General features: G+C 35.8%; 1 protein-coding gene across 1 annotated transcript in view; it reads right to left on the bottom strand.

Annotated features, from left to right (window-relative positions):
* Positions 1–24458, bottom strand: part of THOC1 (THO complex subunit 1) — a 53195-nt gene that overhangs the window by 27759 nt on the left and 978 nt on the right. The window contains exons 2-9 of the mRNA XM_086682575.1: positions 22809–22882; positions 22653–22713; positions 21385–21451; positions 17153–17271; positions 15985–16033; positions 15492–15587; positions 7642–7724; positions 4772–4845 (exon numbers count right to left, since the gene is read on the bottom strand). Of these exons, the coding sequence (XP_086538701.1) occupies positions 4772–4845; positions 7642–7724; positions 15492–15587; positions 15985–16033; positions 17153–17271; positions 21385–21451; positions 22653–22713; positions 22809–22882 (623 nt within the window). The remainder of the gene's footprint in view (positions 1–4771; positions 4846–7641; positions 7725–15491; positions 15588–15984; positions 16034–17152; positions 17272–21384; positions 21452–22652; positions 22714–22808; positions 22883–24458) is intronic.

The following is a 24458-nucleotide window of genomic DNA, read 5'->3' as shown; positions in this document are numbered from 1 at the left end:
GATATAAAATCAATGCACAGAAATCAGTTGCATTTCTATATACCAACAATGAAGCAACAGAAAGAGAAATCAAGGAATTGATCCCATTTACAATTGCACCAAAAACCATAAAATACCTAGGAATAAATCTAACCAAAGAGGTTAAAAATCTGTACACTGAAAACTATAGAAAGTTTATAAAATAAACTGAAGAAGACACACACACACAAATGGAAAAATATCCCATGCTCCTGGATAGGAAGAACAAATATGGTTAAAATGTCAATACTACCCAAAGCAATCTACATATTCAATGCAATCCCTATCAAAATAACACTAGCACAGAGCTAGAACAAACAATCCTAAAATTTGTATGGAAACAGAAAATACCCCAAATAGCCACAGCAATCTTGAAAAAGAAACCAAAGCAGGAGGCAACGCCAGACTTCAAGCTGTATTACAAAGCTGTTATCATCAAGACAGTATGGTAATGGCATGAGAACAGACACTCAGATCAATGGCACGGAATACAGAACCCAGAAATGGACCCACAAACGTATGGCTAACTAATCTTTGACAAAGCAAGAAAGAATATTCAGTGGAATACAGTGTTTTCAGCAAGTGGTGCTGGGAAAACTGGACAGCAACATGCAGAAAAATGAACCTGGACCACTTTCTTATACCATACACAAAAATAAACACCTAAATGTAAGACAGGAAGCCATCAAAATCCTCGAGAAAGCAGGCAAAAACCTCTCTGATTTTGGCCACAGCAACTTCTTACTCAACATGTCTCCAGAGGCGAGGGAAACAAAAGGAAAAATGAACTATTGGGACCTCATCAAAATAAAAAGCTTCTGCACAGTGAAGTTAAGAATTAGCAAAACTAGGGGCGCCTGGGTGGCACAGTCGGTTAAGCATCCGGCTTCAGCCAGGTCACGATCTCGCGGTCCGTGAGTTCGAGCCCCGCGTCGGGCTCTGGGCTGATGGCTCAGAGCCTGGAGCCTGTTTCCGATTCTGTGTCTCCCTCTCTCTCTGCCCCTCCCCCGTTCATGCTCTGTCTCTCTCTGTCCCAAAAATAAATAAAAACGTTGAAAAAAAAATTAAAAAAAAAAAAAAAAAGAATTAGCAAAACTAAAAGGCAACTGACAGGGCAGGTGGGGGTGGGGGGCGCGCCTGGGTGGCTCAGTCAGTTAAGCGTCTGACATCGACTCAGGTCATCATCTCGTGGCTTGTGGGTTCGAGCCCCGTGTCAGGCTCTGTGCTGGCAGCTCAGAGCCTGGAGCCTGCTTTGGATTCTGTGTCTCCCTCCCTCTCTCTGCTTCTTTCCCAGCTCACACTCTGTCTCTCTCGAAAATAAATAAACATTAAAAAAAATTTTAAAGGCAACTGACAGAATGGGAGAAGATATTTGCAAACAACATATCAGACAAAGGGTTAGTATCCAAAATCTATAAAGAACTTATCAAACTCAACACCCCCCTCCCTCAAAAAAAAACAATCCAGTGAAGAAATGGCAAAAGACGTGAATAGACACTTCTCCAAAGAAGACATCCAGATGGCCAACCGAGACATGAAAAAAAGGCTCACCATCACTCATCATCAGGGAAATACAAATCAAAACCACAATGAGATACCAGAGACCTGTCAGAATGGCTAACATTAACAACTCAGGCAACAACAGATGTTGGTGAGTATGTGGAGAAAGAGGATCTCTTTTGCACTGCTGGTGGGAATGCAAACTGGTGCAGCCACTCTGGAAAACAGTATGGGGGTTCCTCAACAAATTAAAAATAGAACTACCCTACAACCCAACAATTGCACTACTAGGTATTTATCCAAGAGATACAGGTATGCTGTTTTGAAGGGACACATGCACCCCTATGTTTATAGCAGCACTATCAATAATAGCCAAAGTATGGAAAGAGCCCAAATGTCCCTTGATGGATGAATGGATAAAGAAGAGGTGTTGTGTGTGTGGAGTATTACCCAGCAATCAAAAAGAATGAAATCTTGCCATCTGCAACTACGTGGATGGAACTAGAGGGTACTATGCTAAGCGAAATTAGTCAGAGAAAGATAAATAGCATATGATTTCACTCATATGAGGAGTTTAAGACACAGAACAGATTAACACAAGGGAAGGGAAGCAAAAATAATATAAAAACAGGGAGGGGGACAAAACATAAAAGACTCTTAAATATGTAGAACAAACAGAGGATTACTAGAGGGTTTGTGGGAGGGGGGATGGGTTAAATGGGTAAGGAGCATTAAGGAATCTACTCCTGAAATCATTGTTGCACTGTAGGCTAACTAACTTGGATGTAAATTTAAAAAATTAAATTAAAAAAAAAAAAAAAGAAATGGGAGACTACATTTAATCAGAGAATGAGAATTATGTAACCATCGTATGTTCCTTTATTGTTTCAGTTGCCAGAAACCTCACCTCTTAATTAATGCTTGATAGCAACAACAATCTTATTCCAAGTTGCTAATTATAATCTCCTACCTGTAAAAGCTTCTGATCTTTTATTTTTAGCTGGCCTGGTATTTACTGAGGTGCCTCATAGAAGAAATTTTAAAGTAGTATTAATATATGACTACTAAAACATTTTTACAGTTGAGGCACTAAAAGTAAAAAAAATTCCTCTCCTCTCAAAGTTCCATTCCATGCTGTCCCTCTCTTTTCCTTCAGGGCTAAACATAGAAAGAGTGGTCTACACTCAATGTTGCCATTTCCTTACCTTCCTTTCATGTTTTGACCCACTGCAATTTGCCTTCTAACTTCACCATTCCACAGATACTTTTGGATTCTATATCCAAACAAAGCAAATGTAACTACTTATTATGTATGCAAACCATAACAAATTAGAGGTGAGAGTTACTATCTAAAATAGAATGTTCTGTAACTATTTTAACCAAGATGTTTTGTAACTTGACATATTTTTTAAATATTGAGCTGATGATTTTATAGAATGTTACACTTATATTTTTTTAATACAAAATTCTTTATTGGTGTATTTAGCCAAATCTGAAATGGACTTCATACTGTAGATATATGGGTAATGTGTTCTTTGTAAATTGCAGTGCCTAAGACAATCTGGTGATACAGTTGGTCACAAAGTAATTCCCCAAATGATCTCTTCCTCCATTCAAAAAATAGTGAAGGGGATTAAAAGGTATAAACTTGCAGTTTTAAAATAAGTAAGTCACTGGGATATAAAGTATGGCACAGGGAATACAGTCAACAATATTGTAACAACTTTGTATGGTTGACAGAGGATAGTTAGATTTATACTGGTGATCACTTCATAATGTATATAAATGTTGAATCACTATGTATCCACCTGAAACTAATGTAATAATGCAGGTCAACTACATTTCAATAAAAAAGAAAAAGGGTTAGAAGAGTATGATTGTGACAGACTGAGAGGCAGCTGAGTATTGAATCCTTGTACCTGTGGCTACTTCAACATAACCAAAGGGGATGACTTGTCTATACAGGCTGAGTTTAACTAGACAAAACTACACTGGACAGTTTGTCTTTGGGGGCTCTTTTTACATTTCAGGCTCCTATTATGTTGGAGACTACTATCTTGGCCTTTTAAATTCAATGTTCAGTCAAGACCCCAAAAGTATACTATCCATAATGTCCACGAACAAATAGATGTCTAAAAAAAAAACCCAAAACACAACTATAGCTAATAATAAATACTGAAAAACACTGTTCTAAGTTTTCCATATATCACTATAGGTAACATCAGCAAGTATGACAACAAGGATAGCCACTGTGTATCTTAATAGAACATGTCCAAGCAGCATCTTCTTTAATACTCTCAATGAGCAGGTAGGTGGCATTACTACATTTTAAAGATACTGAAACTGAGTTGCAGGGAAGTTAAGTAACTTGCTTAAGGTTCTACGACTAGGATTGGAATTAAGCCTGGAGCCACACTACTTTCAATGCTTCTTTGGAGATACATGTTTGAATCTGAAATCTGGGATGCCAGGAATATGTCTCCCTGTGTGGATACTGGAAACTCTTCCTGACCTTTTGGAAATTTAATTGCAATTAATGATATCTTTTGTCACTGCAGATACCTGGATGTGAAAGTTTTCCTTCCCACCTCCCTTTTCTCTTCTTCATTGCTTCTAACCACCATTAGGAAGAAATAATTTGGAAAGAAAGTAAAGAGTTAGCATATGAGATAAGAAACAAGAGATGGAGCAGGAAGGGGAGAAGAAGGGAAGGCTTCTTATTTCTCCTACTTCATCAAAAAGTCAGCCCATTATCCATAGGCCCTATCCACAGGTCCACAAAGTTAAATGGAAGGAAAAAGAGAGGAGTGCCTAAGTTGCCCATTGTTGGCTTTCCAAATTTTAGGCATATGCATAAAGTAGGCCATGTAAATAATGAACTGTCCACATGCAATTCAGAAACCAACTAAAAGAGCCTATTAGTGATTTAAAATTTGTAACTTTAATATACATAAAAATTACAAATAAATCTATAAGCAGGATTTCCTTCCTTGTCTACATCTTGATGGTAGCTACTGAATAAACACTGTTCTAAGCACTTTCCATATATCACTATACATAACATCAATGAGTATGGTGACAATAGGATAACCACTGTGTATCTTAATAGACCATATCCAAGCAGCATCTCCTATAATACTCTCAATGAGCAGGTAGGTGGCATTACTACATTCTAAAGACAATGTAACTTGACTTACTTAGTCATTAAGGTGTCAGCTTTGTAGATCAAGAAACTTGAACTTCAAAAACTCACCAAGTTGTTGGAGCTTCATCATCTCCCATTTCACCTTCTTCTACATCCATTCCTTCTTCTCTATCCTCAGTATGCTAAATTTAAAAACATGCATAGCCTGTCATGAAGCAGTTGTCAGGCAGAAGGCAAATACTAGAATAACATCATTCATACACTGCTAGACAAACACTGTTAGAAGTCTAGCTGCACTTCTGCCTAGACCTACAGTTAATCTTTAAGGCAACAGGAATTCTATGTGACAGGGATCTGAGAACTCAGAAGCAGTATGACAATGATATAAGATAGCTATGAAGATACAGTAAAGTTTTAAGACAGTATTTTTCCACACATGGTTTCTAGATTCTCTTTGCAAAGAAAGGGCCTATGGCTAAATACATTTTAGAAATATATACAATGACCTTTCAGAGAACTGAGAAGACCATTAGTATATTAAGGACTCTAAGAATCGTAGTAAATAACTGTGTTTTTGTCCCCAGCTTTAGTTTGACCAAATATATCCTCCCCCAACTGCACAGAGAACTCTTATTATTGGGGAATACTTTAGGGTATGCTGAGTGCCTAGCTCTATATTGAGAAATTCAAAATAACAAGTTTACAGAGAATAGTTCAAGAAGTACTGAAAGATATATGAAGGCGAAAGACAAGATTTAAAAAAAATTTTTTTTTTTCAACATTTATTTATTTTTGGGACAGAGAGAGACAGAGCATGAACAGGGGAGGGGCAGAGAGAGAGGGAGACACAGAATCGGAAACAGGCTCCAGGCTCTGAGCCATCAGCCCAGAGCCTGACGCGGGGCTCGAACTCCCGGACCGCGAGATCGTGACCTGGCTGAAGTCAGACGTTTAACCGACTGCGCCACCCAGGCGCCCCGAGACAAGATTTTTAAAATCTTAAGTCAACATCACTTCCAAATTGATAATAATTACATTTAACAAATTATATAAGGTAGTCTAATTTACAGTGAGATGTGAAATATCTAATTGATATTTTTTAAAGATTTATAACTTGTTCCTAAATTAAGAATCGGTGCTGAATGTACAGAAATTTGCCAGAAATCTGGACTATCTTCTGGATATATCATAAATAATCTCAAAAGGGGCGCCTGGGTGGCTCAGTCGATTAAGCAGCTGACTCCTGGTTTCAGGTCAGGTCATGATCTCATGGTTCGTGAGCTTGAGCCCCACATTGGGCTGCATTGACAGCGTGGAGGCTGCTTGAGATTCTCTCCTTCCCCCTCTCTCTGCCCCTACTCCACTCACACTCTATCTCTCTCTCTCAAAAATAAACATTAAAAACAAAAAAAAAGCTAAAAAAAAAAAAACCTTTAAAAATAAAGTTGATTATACCTGATGTCTTTTAAAAAATCAGTGGGCAAATGATGGATTATTTAACAAATGGTTCTAATTATACTTGGAAAAAATAAAATTATAACTCAGTTTATTCCATACTCCAACATTCATGCTGGATTAAAGATTTACAAGAAAAATTAAATCATAAAAGCATCAAAGAAAACAAAGGGACTTCTATAATCTGCAGAGTAGAAGCCTTTAGCATTGACACAAGGCCAGAAACAATAAAACAAAAAGACCAAAAACATTAATATTATATCCAGATTTAAAAGTTCTACACAGGGGTGCCTGGGTGGCTCAGTCGGTTAAGCATCCGACTTCAGCTCAGGTCATGATCTTGCGGTTTGTGAGTTCGAGTCCCGCATCAGGCTCTGTGCTGACAGCTCGGAGCCTGGAGCCTGCTTCAGATTCTGTGTTTCCTTCTCTCTCTGCCCCTCCCCCACTTGTCCTCTGTCCGTCTCTATCAAAAATAAATAAAATGTAAAAAAAAACAAAAATTAAAAGTTCTACACAGCAAAGGCACCATAAGTAAAGTTATAAGAAAAACAATAAACAGGAAAAAAAAATCAACAAAATGATAGGCAATGAATTAGTAATATTCTGTCTGAGTAGAACTACACAGCAGTAAGAAAAAGACATTTCAACAGTAAAATGGGCAAATGGCAAGAATAGGTAATTCTCTTCCTCACTGCTTCTAATTGTCATGGAAGAAAAATAAATTCCAATAAACATACAGCAAATCCCTCAACTTCATTAATGACCAAGCAATGTAAGTTAAAACAAAGAAGATTTACTTTTTAAGTATATTATCAATTAAGCAAAGTTTTTTAAAAATTGATTAATTCCCAGGGGTGGTGTGTGGCTGTGGGTACACATTCTCTATGTATCAGTGGTGATAGTATAAATTTGGGTATAGCCTTTCTGAGAAGTAATTGAGTGCAGCTATCAAAATGTGATATATGCATATATTCTGACACAGCAATTTCACTTATTGGAATTTATCCTTAAAGAGATACCTGGATAATTTAGCAATGATATACACAATACTATTCACTGTAATGCTGTTAACAATTATCCACCGTTAGAAATTATCTAAATGCCTACTGACAGCATTGTAATATATATCCACTTGAAAGACTCATCATGAACCATTAAAAAGACACAGATCCAAATGTACTGATGCAGAAATGCATCCATTTTATACTGTCCAAAGAAGAAAATGGATTGCAGAACAATATGTATTATATGATCTCATTTTTGGAATAAAACTACACACACAATAAGTCCTGTAAGGACAGACAGAGAATGCTAAGAGTGGTTATCTTTGGGCCTTGGGTTATGGGGTAGCCATACTTTCTACTTTAAATATTTCTATCTGATTTGCATTTTTTGCATAGAACATACATTATGTCTATAAATTAGAAATAAAGGTTTTAAAATTTTTGGTGACTTAGAAGACCCAGTCACAGGATTTATCTTAGTAACAAACTTATGTTTGTTAAATTTTGTATCAGCCTCACCTTCTGACCCAGGGTGCTTTCCTGCTCATTGGTATTGAAAACAGTAACATTTTCCAGATTAAATTGACTCTGCAAGTTAAGACCTATTAAAAAGAAAAAAAAAAAAAAAAAAAGATTTTCAAAGTAAATCCACCAAACACCTAAATGTGTTTAAGAATATAACTTTGTTGTCACATAACCAAAACAAAGAAAATGATAAATCCATAATTAAACAAAAGATCAAGTCAGACCCACACCTGGTTTTCAAATCCTTTCTAAAATTCATTTCTTTAAGGTGCCTTTAGAGTATCCAGAATTCTACATATATAACAAATGCAGTTGTCCCTGTTATTACTGAAAAATCTAGAGCAATTTTACAGAGTGCAATATGCAGTAATTTATAGTTTTGCTAAAGCACAAATAAAAATTGTATTAAAGAAAAAGTGAGCATGTATAACAACATATATAATAAATACGCTGCAGTTAATGAGAGCCAGGTTTCTCACTGTCAAAGAAAAAACTTATAAATAAGAAGGAATATTGGTACTGGATTGAACTCAGAAATATCAGTATGATCTCATGGTTTTTGTTGTTGGTCATTTAAAAATACATACATAGACACATATTGATATAGATGTGTGTGCATATAGATCTTTCCTAGGTCTGTCCACCAAGTGAACCCAGAGCAGTGATACTCTTAGATATCTAGGGCCCAGATCTTGGCTTCTAAATACCATTCTTAAATAAAAGGAATCAGGCTCTTTGGAGAAGTGGGTGATTCTAGGGTTGGGGTAGGGAAAACACAGATGAGCTCTATTTTCTCATACCAGGAAAACATGAAAGAGCTCCCTCCAATGGGCAAAACCAGAACAATCTAACTAAGAAATTAATTACACTATGGGATTATAATCCGGACAATAAAATATCCACAAATTCACACTGAAACAGATGACTGAATTAATAAGTAAATAAGGGAGAGCAGACAACTCTTCTGCATGGAAGAATCCCAAGTAATAGATGTAGAAGGAATAAAAGAAATAGAAAACCAACAACAGGACAACCTAAAAATCATTGCTGTAGGCAAATTCACTGATGAAAACTAAAATTAGTGGGTAAAGATCTAAGGAGAAAAAGAGTATGTGCACAGCCTCAAAGTATTTCCCTTCAAATATTAACTACAAAGGCAAAGACAGTAACTTAGCAACAAAAAAATATGATGACCAAGGATACCACCACCAGTAATAGTATATATCAACATCATGTTGAAATGATGCAGTGAGAAGGCCACATCACCTCTGTGGTCTTCCCCTAAATCCGTATCCTCAATCTAATTACGAAAAAAATCAGACAAAGTTAAATTGAAGGACATTCTGCAAAATACCTGATCAGTACTCTTCAAAAGTATCAAAGTCATGAAAAAAATAAGCAAAGAAATAAGAACTGTCACTGACTGGGGAGAGTAAAGCAACATAGCAACTAAATGGAACATGGGATGCTGGGTTGGATCCCTGGACAGAAAAAAGAAAAATAGTGATAAAATTGGTAAAATCCAAATAAAGTCTTAGCATAGTTAATAATGCTGTACCAATGTTGATTTTTTAGTTTTGGCAACTATATTGTGATCATGTAAGAGGCTAACATTAGGTGAAGGTTGTTAATTCAGGTACTCTCTATATTTTCTTCGCAACTCTTCTTTAAGTCTAAAGTTATTTCAGTACAAAAGTGAAAGTGGAAAAAACTATGCTAGATCAAGTCATTAAGCTAGTGAATGAATCTGGTTGCCCATTTAGCACTGACTACTTAAAATACATTTGTCTATTCTCTATTTATTATTCAATATAGTACATGCCATAATTCTCATTAAATCAATAATTTCAGTCAGACTTCACTACATGCTAAAACTACATGTTAAACTGGCTTTTTGAAGGTCTTGGGATATACTCCAGTGAATGTCAAGCATCTACAAATGCTTAACATAGATACTATGAGAAAATATCCCCAAATGCCAACCTCCCTTATGTTAGTGGTAAGATTAATTATACACAGCTTTTTCCTTCATTTTTCAAATTTTCTGAAAAAAGTTATTTTTATAATTTAAAAATTAAATTTAAAAACGTTACTTATTAAAAGATGCATAATGTTTAAAGCTATATATTAGCAATATATTATTAGTCTTTCAACCAGTCAATAAGGGAAAGAAAAGAATGGTTTTTCTATGTCTTGTTAATTTAGTAATGCTGTACACTGGAAGAGAGGTCTAAAATGTTCTTTAAAATATGATGAGATCTACAAATAAAGGGGATTAAGAGTACACTTATCTTGGGGTGCCTGGGTGGCTTAGTCAGTTAAGCGTCTCCTGACATTGGCACAGGTCATGATCTCACGGTTTGTGAGCCTGCTTGGGATTCTCTCTCCCTCTGTCTCTCTCTCCCACTAGCATGCCCTCTCTCTCTCAAAATAAATAAACATTTTAAAAAATTAATACAAAAAAGCACGTATGCTTATCTTGATGAGCACTGAGAAACATACAGAATCACTGAATCATTATGTTGTACACTTGAAACAAACATAACACTGTATGTTAATTATACTTCAACTATAAAAAAGAAAAAATAGAAAAAAAGAAATGCAACAAATAGCATCCTATAAATACATTTGAAATTTTAATTATTTTTAAAATTTTATTTTAGAGAGAGAATGGGAGAGAGAGGCAGAGAAGAGTGGGGAAGAGTGGAGAAGAGTAGGGGAGACAGGGGGAGAAAAACTTAAGCAGGTTCCACACCGAGCACGGAACCTGATATGGGGCTTGATCCCACAACCCTGGGATCATGACCTGAGCTGAAATCAACAGTTGGATGCTCAATCGTATGAGTCGCCCAGGTGCTCCAATACATTTGAAATTTTAGATAATACTCACAAATTCCCAGGAAAAAGGAAGTTGCCAAAACTGTCTCAAGAAAAAAATGAAAAGTCTGAATAGTCCCAAATCCATTACATAAATCCAGTTTAAAACATTCCCACAAAATTCTATTGTTGCTAACTGCTTCCTTTGTAAAGCTTACCAAACATTCAAGAAAGAAAGAATACAAAATTACTCCAACTTTTCCCGAAAAGAAGAAAAATAGAAAAATTTACAATTCATTTCATGAATCTGGTACGAAAATCTAATATCATTATAGGGAAGGAAATTTACAGGCCACTCTCCTTCCTGAACTAAATTCACGTTATCTCTAAAAAAATAACATTCAAAATCCAGCTATATTTTAAGAGGAGGCCCTATTACAACTAAATTTGAATTATATAATGTAAAAAAAACTGATGAGAGTGGAGGCTGGAAATAACCAAAAAGGACAAAATTATGGCTGAGAATTGAAACCTTGTTCTTATGTCTTCTATAACTTCCAGCAAAGAAACTACAAATTAGTTCTTATGAAGGGGCATAATTCATTTCACAAAAAAGAGACTTCGTTTATCACAGATTTAAACGGCAACTATGTGTCTGGTACCGTTCTAGGCACAGAGAACACAGAAGTAAACAACATACACACTGAAAATGACAGATAGTGCTAAATACTAAGAAGAGATTTGAAATTAGGTGGTGATAATGAGGGACTGTGCTGGCAGGTTTAGAATAGATGCTGAAAGAGAGGCTCCCTGAGGAAGTAAAATTGAGACTAATAGCTAAAGTCGGTAGTGTAACAATAATGAACAGGAGGGTCATAGAGGGAAGACAGTGCCAAGGCCCCAAGGTTCAACTGACCCTGGTGTTTTGAAGGCAGAAAGAAGGCAAAATGCCAATTCAATGGGCAAAGAATAGTTTTTTCAATAAATGGTGCTGGGACAACTGGTTATTAATATACACAAAAATGAAACTGAACTCCCACCTCATACGATATACAAAAATTAACTCAAAATGGACCACAGAGCTAAATCTCTTATAAGAGAACACAAGAATAAATCTTTGTAACCTGGGATTAGACGATGATTTCTTACATATGACATCAAGAGCACAAGCAACAAAGGAAAAAATTGCTATATCAAATTTCACCAAAATATAAAACTTTTGTGTTATAAACAATACTATCAAGAAAGTGAAAGGAAATCTGCAGAATGGAAGAAAACATTTGCAAATTACATATCTGATAAGAGTCTAGCATATAGAATATAATGAGAACTCATATAACTACTTAATAAAAAGACAACTCAAAAATTGGGCAAATAAAATAAATAGCCATTTCTTTAAGGAAGACGTACAAATGACCACTAAGCAAATGAAAAGATGTGCGGCGCCTGGGTGGCTCAGTCGGTTAAGCGGCCGACTTCGGCTCAGGTCATGATTTCGTGGTCCGTGAGTTTGAGCCCTGCGTCGGGCTCTGTGCTGACAGCTCACAGCCTAGAGTCTGTTTCAGATTCTGTGTCTCCCTCTCTCTGACCCTCCCCCGTTCATGCTCTGTCTCTCCCTGTCTCAAAAATAAATAAACGTTAAAAAAAAAAAAAAAGAAAAGATGTTTAACATATCTAGTCATTAGGAAAATACCTATCAAAACCACAATGAAATATCACTGTATACCTACTCAGGTGACTATTAAAAAAAAAGGCAGAATTAGTAAGTACTAGCCAGGATGTAGAGAAATTGGAATCCATGTGCATGGATGACAGGACTGTAAAATGGTGCAGCTTTTTCACAAAAGAGTTTGGTAGTTCAAGAATTTTTTTTTTTTTTAAGCACTGATTATTTGAGAGAGACAGAGAGTACATGAATGAGGGAGAGGGGCAGGAGGAGAGGGGAGAGGGGGGAGGGGGGAGGGAGGGAGGGGGGCTCAGCACGGAGCCCAATGTGGGGCTCAATCCCATGATTCTAGGATCATGACCTGAGCCAAAATCAAGTGTTGGATACTCAACCAACTGAGCCACCCAGGCACCCCTCCTCAAGAATTTAAATTTAATTACCATATGACTTAGTAATTCCATTCTAGGTATATGCCAAAGAGAAGTGAAAATATACATCCAAACAAAAACTTGTAAACAAAAGTTCACAGCAGCACTGTTCATGATAAACAAAAAGCAGAAACAACCCAAATGTTCATCAACTGACGAATGGGTAAACAAAATGTGGTATATCTATACTGATAATATTATTTGGCTATAAAAAAATGAAATACTGATACATGCTATAAAATATATAAATCTTGAAAATGTTATGTAAGCTAAGTTAAAAAAAGCTCATCAATAAAAGACCACATATTTCATTATTCTATTTTTTTAATGTCCAGAATAGGAAAATGTACAGAGAACAAGGAGATTATTGGTTGTTTAGGGCTCGGAAGAGAGGGTAAGAATGATGACGAGTGAGGCAGGGGTGCAAGTTACTGGGTACAGGGTAGAAAAAAATACTCAAAAATTAGACTGCAGTGATGGTTGCACAACCTTGTAAATATGCTAAAAAAACCCCCCAGTGAATTGTATACTTTAAATGGTGAATTGCATAAGTGAATTCACATGTTGAAAGCTATTAAATAAAATAAAAAAGCTATTAAAAAAGTAATAGAAAAGGTGAGTTTCCAGTAACAGGTCAATTAATTCCATAAAAATTTACAGAGCATAAACCATGTTCACAGCAGTGTTCCAGACAATGAAGTACAAAAATGGTTCTCTTAAAACCAGTAAAGAGCTGACAAGAAAGTAATGGATATGTGGCAAACATCCAGAAGAAAAGTAAGGTAAGCAATGCATCATCAATATTTAAAGCCACTTTTGTCTTGAGGACATTTGCCAAACAAGACAATCAGTTGTAAAATTGAGCTACTCTTTTCATAGCTTCCCAAAGCTAGAAATGTTAAAAGTAAATCAGGGCCCAAAAATGATGGGCCCACCCAACTATCTTCAAGGCTGGAAACCTGTAGCACTATACCCTCAGGTTAAAATAAACCAAACTACAGCCCAGCACCAAGTCTTCTCAATGATCTAAGGAATTATAGGCCTTAAAGCGGGCTGGATTAAGGTAACCCTGGACTGGTGATAGCTTCCTTCTAAAGGCTCCTGGCAAAAGCAATGAAAACTCTATCTGGAGAAAATTATCTATCCTAGGCCTCAAAATCCCTCAATATTTTCTCAAATATAATACCCAATACTAACCAGATACACAGATAAGAAATCCTGAGAAACAGTAGAAACAAACCCACAAAGACTTCAGATACTAGAATGATCAGACACAGACTATAAAATAGAAATACTTATCCTGGTTAAAAAACTAAAGAAAAAGTTTGAAACTATGAGCAGGGAATAAGAGACTAGAAAGTGATATAGCAGACTTAAAAAAGACCTTCAACAAATGAAAAATAAAATACAATAGAATGAAAACAGTAACTAATTAAAAATTAATTTAGGAGCTGATCTTTCATAGCTGAAGAAAGAAACAGTGAACCAGAAAACCATTCTGAAGAAATTATTCAGAATGTGATACAAAAAGACAAGTAGATAAAAATATAGAAAGAATAAGAGACAGAGGATATAGTGACAAGGTATAACAATGTTCCCTGGAGTTCAGAAAGAAAAGAAAGAGACATACACAATATTTGATGAGATAATGGCTGAAATTTTTACAAACTGGACAAAAGACATTAATCCACAGATTTAAGATTTCTACAGAATCCCAAGCATGATAAATAAAAAGAAATCCACAATAAGACACATGACAGTAAAACCGAAAAAGCCTGAAAACAAAGATAAAAAATCTTAAGAGCAAAAACAAAAAAAACATTTAGATTATCTTCAAAGAAGTTAGACTGACATTTGTGTTGTCCAGAGAACATGGAAGATAGAAGACAAAGTAATGATTATCTCCCACAAGATAAAATCCTGTGTCTAGTGCCAACTTAGAATCTTTTATCTACTGAAATCATTCTTCAAGAATAATGATTTTCAGACAAAATACTGACCTTCACTAAAGAAAAATTTAACAGGGATATTTTCCACAGATAGAAGGACAGACATACAAGCAGTAAATACAATGGTAATCTAAATTAATCTTGATCACATTAAGTAGGAAAGAAAAAACAACACAGATCTAGCATGACAAGAAAGAAAACACACTGAAACCATTGCCAACATATACTATGGGTCTCTTTATGTGCAGGAACTGTTGTAAGTGCTTCACATATTTTAATTCATTTAATCCTCACAACAACATATGAAGTAGGTGGTATAACAGCCTGATATTAAGGAAAGGAAGACTGAGGGAAAGAGGTATTAAAATCTGGCATATTTGAACAGATTGTGAAAGGCTCTGGAGAACTGGTTATATTTCATTTCTGGATTCTGCCAGTAGTTACACAAGTAATTGATTCAGAATAATTATAGCATACATTTATTTTATGCACTTTTCTATATGAGTGCTGTATTTCACAATGAAAAATGGTAAAAGAAATGAGAGGACATAATTGTGTCTAAACGGTAATGACTGAGGGAGAAAATGGAAGTGGAAAAATCAGCATGCATTATAAATGAAATACAGACATGGTAATTCATATCTACATACATGTGATTCAACTGCACATTTTTATGATTAATAAGCTTGGAACTTAAAAAGAATTACTATGTAATTCTTGATCATCATAGTAATTACAAATTACCATGTTGTACATCTGAAACTAATATGATACTATGTCAACTATACAAAAAAAAAATCAGTGACTTCAAGCATTACCTATATGATGCATTAGGAACAGTATAATTACCAGTAAAAGAAAATAAAGTGACAATTTCCTATTAAACTTGAGAACTATTTTTCTTATTACCATCACAACAGCTTCTGAATTAAAAACTGAGAAAGATTCCCCTTCAAAACATTTATTTAATGCATAAAAGCTTACCTGATTTCTCAGATAAAGGGAAAAGCCTGGCCAAAAAGAGTTGAATTCGTCCACAGAAGACTGTATTCTGGGATTTTGATAATCTTCTTAGGAGATCTAACAATATATGGAAATGAAGGTTATAGGAGATCATTCTCTGTTTATTACAACTATACCCAAATTTGTTAACCAGCCTGTCAAGAGCATTTCCCTAAAGCAATAGTTCTCAAAACTGGGGTACAAACTATTGTCATAAAAAAAAGCACTAAAAAATTAGGAATGAAATGAGTTTAGCATGGAGAAGATACATTTTACTATTTTTTTTTTTAAGTTTATACCCCAAACAAGAACAGTTTAATTTAAAGTGAATGATCAGTTTTAACAAATCAGTCTGTTATAAAAATGATGGTACTAATCTATTTTTAAAAATTTTATCACTTGTGTTTAATTCAACCACCTGTTTCTCTAACCACATTTATGTTTTAACACGATCATTTACTAATTAATTACTTACCATTGCACATACGTAGTAGATAATTTTTCCCAGCAGAATAGAATGTATTCTGAAATTAAGACAGAAATTATTACTACTGTTCAGAAGTTGTTGCACACTCTTTGATGATAAGTTACAGGAAAGAAGGTATTAAAGAATACTAACATGGGAATGTAAGCTGGTGCAGCCACTCTGGAAAACAGTATGGAGGTTCCTCAAAAAAACTAAAAATAGAACTACCCTACGACTCAGCAATTGCACTACTAGGTATTTATCCAAGGGATACAGGTGTGCTGTTTCGAAGGGACACATGCACCCCTATGTTTATAGCAGCACTATCGACAATAGCCAAAGTATGGAAAGAGCCCAAATGTCCATCGATGGATGAATGGATAAAGAAGTGGTATATATATACAATGGAATATTACTCGGCAATCAAAAAGAATGAAATCTTGCCATTTGCAACTACGTGGATGGAACTGGAGGGTATTATGCTAAGTGAAATTAGTCAGTCAGAGAAAGACCAGTATCATATGACTTCACTCATATGAGGACTTTAAGAGACAAAACAGATGAACATAAGGGAAGGGAAACAAAAATAATATAAAAACAGGGAGGGGGACAAAACATAAGAGACTCATAAATATGGAGAACAAACTGAGGGTTACTGGAGGGGGTGTGGGAGTGGGGATGGGCTAAATGGGTAAGGAGCACTAAGGAATCTACTCCTGAAATCATTGTTGCACTATATGCTAATTCATCTGTATGTAAATTTAAAAAATAAAATTAAAAAAAAAAAAGAACACTAACATGCACTGAGTTTACAATGCCACTTTTACTTTCTCCCCCCCCAAACATTTTAAGCGAAATAGATATTTTTACATATATAACAAAACATGTTACTGAGTAACTGTTTTAAATATGAAAAGTGTGCATTTTCCAGTTAATTGTTACTACTCAGTCAAATTTTGTTAAACTTTTTCTTCCCACATGCCTCTTAACTTGGCTCCCCAAGTAAGACAGTGTAATTCCCTCATAAGGACAAACTTTTCAGCAGTCACCAATATTAAAAATAAGCAAAAAAAAAAAAAAAAAAAAAAACAAAACCCCAAAAACAAAAAAAACTATCCTCTGAACTCTGAATCTGTAGAAACATAATGTAAGCATAAAAAGAAACTAAGGCACTTACTGATTTCCAAGTAGCAACATTTTTTTCCACAAAAGTGAATATCGTGTCACACTGATCCAAAGGAAGACAATCCAAAACATCTCCCAATAATACAAAAGGTGTAGATGCGGTACAAATACCTTTAAGTGGAGCACAAGCCAATTTAAAAATTTTAAAAACTGTACAGTAAAATAGCTCATGCAAAATAATTCTGAAGAATATCTTAACAGTATACTCTCTCACCCCTAACAAATTTTTTAAAAGACAAGAAATGGAAGCAACCTAAAAGTCCCCAATATGGGACATACTTAAGTAATTTTTGGTATGTGCACTCAATAATGATGATGATAATAATCCTTGATAATACTTCTAGAGCATTTACTATATGTCAGGCACGCTAAGTAAATACTTTATGTATACTAACACATTTAATCCTTATAACCCTATGAGGTAGATAATATTACCTCCAGAATGGGAAAACTGAGACACAGAGAAGTTAAATAACTTGCCCAAGGCCATAGAGCCAGTAAGTGGTAGAGCTGGGATACGAACCCAGGCAGTCTGGCTCCACAGTCTGTTTTCTTCACCACTAAGCTATTCAAAAGAATATAATGCAGCCAATTAAAAACGATGGTTACGACGACTATAACTTGGAAAATGCTTATAATGTTAAGTGAAAAAGGCAGGATTCAAAACTGTACGTATTATATGGTTACAATAATAAAAGTTTTAAAAAAGACTAGAGAAACTAAAAACATATACCAAAATGAATGGTAGTTTTTTAAAGTAGAGGAATTATGAATAGTATTTTCCCATTTCCTCATTTCCAAATGTTCCATAGTGTTGTTAAATATCATTCTGATTTGAAAAGATTACCTTCAAAAAAGATAATAAAAAAAAGTTTGATACTGATGTCAACTATTATTAAACATTTAAAATAAAAGCATTGTTTGAAGGGAAAAGATGGTATAGTAAAAAGCTGTTTATTTCAAAATTCAATGTTATTTAACTACAGCAATAAATTTAAAAACTTTTTAAAGAAAAGGTCACTTGCACTAGCTAAAAATACTTTAATCTTGCTGCTCATTCTTCCTTTTCTCTTAAGGAAACACTTACTAGCACTTGTTAAGTGTTTTAAAAAAGTAGCCATTTAAGCACAGTATGCAAACAACATATCTAGGGAGCACCGTAAGCCCAAAACGCTGCAATTGATACAGTATGTTCAATTCAAAAGAAAGTATTATTTCCAGCTCTACTCTGCACTGGTATGATGCCATCTGCAATGTGATGTGAGGGATACTGGCCAAAAACCAGTGGGTGGCATAAGGCAGCAGATTTCAACTCAATACAAGGGAAACCTGACAAAACTAAGAGAAATCAAATTAGTAAGCTCTATCAATGGGCGTATAGGCTGGATGACCACCTGCCAGGGATGTTACGGGGGGTGGGGGGGGGGGTGGGGGCGGAGAGGCCAGAGATGGACTAGAAAACTGCCACAGTGCCTTACCACTTTAGATCCTGAGAAACAATATGCTCTGTACACCCAAGAGATCTGAGAGGCATATTCCCTGCCCATAGTTGCAGTGTAGTTTGACATGAGTTAACTCACGTTTAATTACAGAACTTAAGAAAATTACCTAGATTCCACTCCTGAAGGTTCTGATTCAGTAAAACTAAGTGAGGCCTTGCAATCTCATTTAAAAACAGAGATTCAGTGGTGATTCTGACGAACTGGACTATAGCATGATCCCCCAGAACTTTCACAACCTGTGTCTTAGCCTTTCTACACCGCATTCTTTGCTTCACCTTAACCTTGGCCACAGATTCCCTCTTCTCAATTCCCAGACACTTTGGTATATTGATACTTCCATGGTTTTGTTTTCAATGTTTTTCTCTGCCTAGTTTTCCTCCTTTCTCATGTGGCAAATTCCTGCTCCATCTTTCAAAGCACATGACAAATATCCATGAACCTAAAAAACTCCTGATACCTTTGAACAGGCTACCCCATCTACACTTCTAAAGCACAGTATAGATAAATTATAGTATTTATCATACATTATTTTTAAGCAGACTATGAGCTTTTTAAGGGTAGGCATTTTTGTACATTTTAATCAGTAAAGTGATGATAAAGAGAAGCTCAAAAAGTATCTGCTGAGTTGAATGTAACAAAACATATTTATGGACAATTTGAAAACACGCCACGTAAAGAAGAATAATCTCTGTCAAGAAGGACTTTTCCCCATCCAATTAAATTAAAAAAGCATCTAAGACTTTATTTTCAGTGTAACTAAGTTCATAAGTTCTTATCTTTCTCAAATAAAGTTCTAAATATAGACTTTGTATAACTTCAACTGTTAAGCATTATTACTAGTCTACCAGAGTTAACACATCAAGGTAATCAATGAATTAAGGAGACACAGCTGTTTGACAAAAACTGGGGAAGGAACTCCATTGCAGAACTCATTTAGGTATGCTGAATGAATGAATGAATGAATGAATGAATGAATATCCTGTATAAAAGTTTAGTGTGTGTCAAGGTGCCTGGGTGGCTCAGTCTGTTAAGTGACCGAGTCTTAATTTCGGCTCAAGTCATGAACCCACAGTTTGTGGGATTGAGTCCCACTTTAGGCTCTGGGCTGACAGCATGGGGATTTTCTGCTTGGGATTTTCTCTCTCAAAATAATTAAAGAAATATAAATAGGGGCGCCTGGGTGGCGCAGTTGGTTAAGTGTCTGACTTCAGCCAGGTCACGATCTCGCGGTCCGTGAGTTCGAGCCCTGCGTCGGGCTCTGGGCTGATGGCTCAGAGCCTGGAGCCTGTTTCCGATTCTGTGTCTCCCTCTCTCTCTGCCCCTCACCCGTTCATGCTCTGTCTCTCTCTGTCCCAAAAATAAATAAATGTTGAAAAAAATAAATACATAATAATAAAAAAAAAAGAAAAAAGAAATATAAATAAAAGTTTAATGTGTGAAGTCAGAATTTATGAACTATGCTTAAGTTCACAGAATAGCTTGCTGCTGCACTAGAAGATCACTTTTACCTTGAATAGTCTAGTTTTTGTAGGAATAGGTATCAAAATAATGTGAATAATGCTTTACAGATTAAAAGGCACTTTTCACATAAATTATCTGAATTAATGAGTATTTCAATTAAATTTGTTAAAAGACTACTGATGAACTAGTTTTTCACTGCTTCTTTCTGCAAACATTTAATGAGCTCCCACTTATGTGTTAGACACTGCGTACTTCCTTTTTCTAATTTAAAAATTTTTTTTAAGTTTATTCATTTTGAGAGAGACAGAGAGAGCAAGTCAGGAAGGGGCAGAGAGAGAGAGGGAGACAGAGAATCCCAAGTAGGCTCTGCACTGTCAGTACCCGGCCTGATGTGGGGCTCAAACTCATGAAATGTGAGATCATGACCTGATCCAAAACCAAGAGGCGGATGCTTAACTGACTGAGCCACGCAGGCACCTCGACATTGTGTACTTCCTAAATGCCTTTTTTAGTCTTGAAACCATCCCCCAACATCACTGCCCCATTTTAACAGTCCCCTAATTTTCCTGCCAACAGTCTCTCCCAATCCAACTCTTCCACCATAGTTCCTTGTTAGCTTAGTATACAAAACCCTTAACAAAGAACCCTAAGCTACCTCTGCTCCTTCTTTCCTCACCATTGTCATCATCCTCTCACCCCTCTGCTCAACACAATTCTTTAGCCAGGCTGAACTTGGCCTTTACGTAGCTGTGTATTCCTTTCCCTTTCTGCCTGACAAATCCATCATTCCTCACATCCCAGCTCCTGTTACAGCTTCCCTTCTAAGACCTTCCTTATTCCTTTAGAGTTTAGAGAATCACTCCAACCACACTTCATTCCTACTTCACAGTAATTAGACCATAGTAAGAAATTTACACATTTGTTTCCCCCATTAGCCACTAGGCTCCTTATGGGCAGGGATAGGTTTTCTGTACCATTGAACCTTCTAGTCCTGGCTCAGTACCAGGCACATAGTAGATGCTCAATAAATATTTACTGAATGAACGAAACAACTGGAGAACAAAGAAAGTGCCAAAATGTGTGCTGCATACTAGAGACAAGAAGTGTGAGCTAATTTCATTGGGATAACATCTTGGCAAAGGTAGTAGGGAGAATTTGAAAAACGAACAAAATCAAATAGATGAGAGGTATGAGGAGAATAAGTTTTAAATAAAGCATGTCACGTCCATGATTACTTAAAAAAAAACAAAACCGTACTTACCTTCAGTTACTCCCCCAATAGCAAGAGAAATAATAGCTAAAACGTTTTCACATGATGAGTGATTTATCTACCAACAGAGGAGAAAACAATTTAAGGGCCAGAGTCCAGGCTAGTTTGATAAGAATAAAAACATATTTTCTGACATCAAATTATCAGAAATACAAGATAAACACATTTCTTACATATAATAAAATTACGAAGATAAAAATACAAAAAATGAAAAATAGTAATAGAATCATTAATTGTCAAAGTAGATCAAGTAAATAATAATCAAGGTGATTCACTTAAAATACAATGGTCTCAGGAAAATGGTTATATTACCATGACTATGGCAACAAGCTAATCAAGTACAGAAGCAGAGGCCATAACTCAATCAATGGCACAGGGCAAAGACAGGGTGAGGGTAATTAGTTGTACTCATGTATCAATATGCCTGAGGGTTTTAATAGAAGGGAGGTAATGCTCAGGTTCAATAACATCATAGAAACTAGCATTTTTTGAGTGCTCGTTAAGTGTTTTATACAACAGCCTTGAAAGAATATTATTTCCCCTCTTACAAATGAAATTGAGCCTCAGTAAAGCAAAGTAACTTGTCCAATGCCTCACAAGGCATATGTGACTAGGGCTGGAGAAAAAAAAAATGAGTTTTGATATAGAATTGTTCAAAAGAAAGGGACACTGTATTATGGTCATTAGAAAAGGATCCAGCTTCTTGAGACACAACCTTTACTTAACCAAGAATAAACTGCTGAAAGTTTTCCTTTCCTTTGGGTGCCCCACTAATGGTAAATAAATTCAATTTTCATGTTTAGGTTAAATTTCTCTACTGAAGTTGGATAGGCTCTAGTTATTTTTGTATGCTTACTGATGAAGTCATCATAGGAAAATGAGGTCATGGAATCCCAGTACTCGTGCTGAACATCCTTGGACTAGACCTTTCATGTTACTGAAGGATGTCACTGTTTCTAGAGCAAAGTGAAAGGGCCGATCTAAAATTCTAGTTCTTGCTCAGGAACACCTCATATCAACTTTTCTTCTATTCACTTGGAGAGCTCATTTGTTAAACCAAACCCTTAAATTTCACTTGTGCTGTCAAAATCCTGAACAATTACATAATCCCTATATTGTGATCAAGTCAGCTTTCACAAAGTAGCAAGTTCACTATAGAAAAAAATAATCGTAAATATCTATTGAGATAAAAGCAATTTCAAAAATAACATTTATTAATTTATCAGCAAAATTTTAACACTAAAGAAAGACATACTTACAATTTCTTCTTCTAGAACACCTCTGAAAGCTTGGTCAAGGGTACATTTTTTTTCATTTTCACTATTAAAAACAAAAGACACCTGAATTTTTTTAAACAGCTCAAGGTAAGTATAGCGATCTCGGCAAGTGATATTTCATGGATATCAATGCCTTACCTGCCAGGTAATTGGCTGAAGGTATTCAACAACGGCTTTATATTTTTGTTGTTCAGGGCCTCTCTAGTAGACTTCTAGAAAAGTAAAAATAGCATGTAAGTGGAAATATTTTTGCTTATTATTTACTGAAAAACATTACTCATCAATAGTCTGTCTAGCTGGAAATGCTTATGCGTGGGAAAAATTACCTATCAGTCATTCCATCAGTAATTCTTTATTTTTTTAAGTTTATTTATTTATTTTTCTTTGAGAGAGAGAGAGAGAGCGAGAGCAAGCGAGCAAGTGCGAGCCCAAGCAGAGGAGGGGCAGAGAGAGAGGGAGAGAGAAACTCCCAAGCAGGCTGCATACTGTCAGTGTACATGAGATCATGATCTGAGCCGAAATCAAGAGTTGGATGCCCAAGTGGCTGAGCCACCCAGGTGCCAATGATACACACTCTAATCACTGTGAACTTAACAAGAGCTTCCCAAGTAGACTTTCTCATTCTAGGTGTTCCCACCTACCATTTCTTAAAATATCACATACATGAGAGTATACTGTTTTGTTTTTTTTTTAATCTCCAAATGCCTCCTTATTTATAGGCTTTCATTTTAAAATTTCACAGCCCCCTCTCAAGTCCTTGATATTATCTCCCTCAACCCATCCAACCTTATTTCCCACTACAACTTAACATATACTCTCCACTAAGGTCTAGCCATTTTTTCATTATTTTCTGTCAAGCTCATTCTAGTGTTTTCATTTATGTTGTTCTTCCCACCAGCTCATGCAAATTCTATCCATTCTTCAAGACCCATCTCAAGTCCTACCTTCTCTAGTTTGCTCAGCACAGTCCCTGACACATAGTCAACACTGAATACCTGCTAATTGTCTTAAACTAGCCATAATTTGAAAGACAAAAAAGCAGGGGGTGGGATTTGGCTCAGTTGGTAGAGCATGCAACTGTAAGTCTCAAGTTGTAAGTTTAACCCCTGCACTGGGTGTAGAGATTACTTAAAAATAAAACTTAAAAAAACAAAAAAGAAGTATCAAAGACAAAAATACTGCAAAGTCATTCACTCTGTGAAAATCCACATACACTTGGAAAGTCATCTCTTTACCCCCAGGAGTCACATTTACACTGGAAATGTCCATTCCTGACTCTGCCAAAAGGAGACTGTGTTATCTTGGACATATCTTCTTGTTTCTTTGTGCTTCAATTTCTTCACCAGTTAAATAAGGGGGTTGCTGTAGATGCTTATTACTAATAGCAGCAGAGGCACCACGTGGGAACTTGTTAGAAACGCACACTTTCAGGCTCCATTCCAGACCTACTGAACCAGTCTACATTTAACAAGATCTCCAAGTGATCCCACTGCACACTGAACCTTTAGAAGTACTGGACCAGATGATCTCCAATTAAATGGTCCCCTCTGAGACTAATACGATATTGGATACTGCTGACAGTTACTCTTAGCAGAATTTCAGAGCACCTGGGATTACAGCAAAATACACAGAAAGAAAACGATTCTGAAGACATAACTAAGATATAACCTGATTAACAAATAAACCCTCATTGTATGGGAAAAAAATAACCTGCACACAAGAAAACTGACTACAAAGAATCAATTTTCTTTCACAGAATTTTTATTCTGCCGTCACTATAACTAGGTA

The sequence above is a fragment of the Puma concolor genome, chromosome D3, assembly GCF_028749965.1.
Source record: "Puma concolor isolate L17-30 chromosome D3, mPumCon1.1.hap2, whole genome shotgun sequence".
Taxonomy (NCBI): Eukaryota; Metazoa; Chordata; class Mammalia; order Carnivora; family Felidae; genus Puma; species Puma concolor.
Note: the sequence above shows the minus strand (reverse complement) of the source record. Positions and strands in the feature narration are given on the sequence as shown.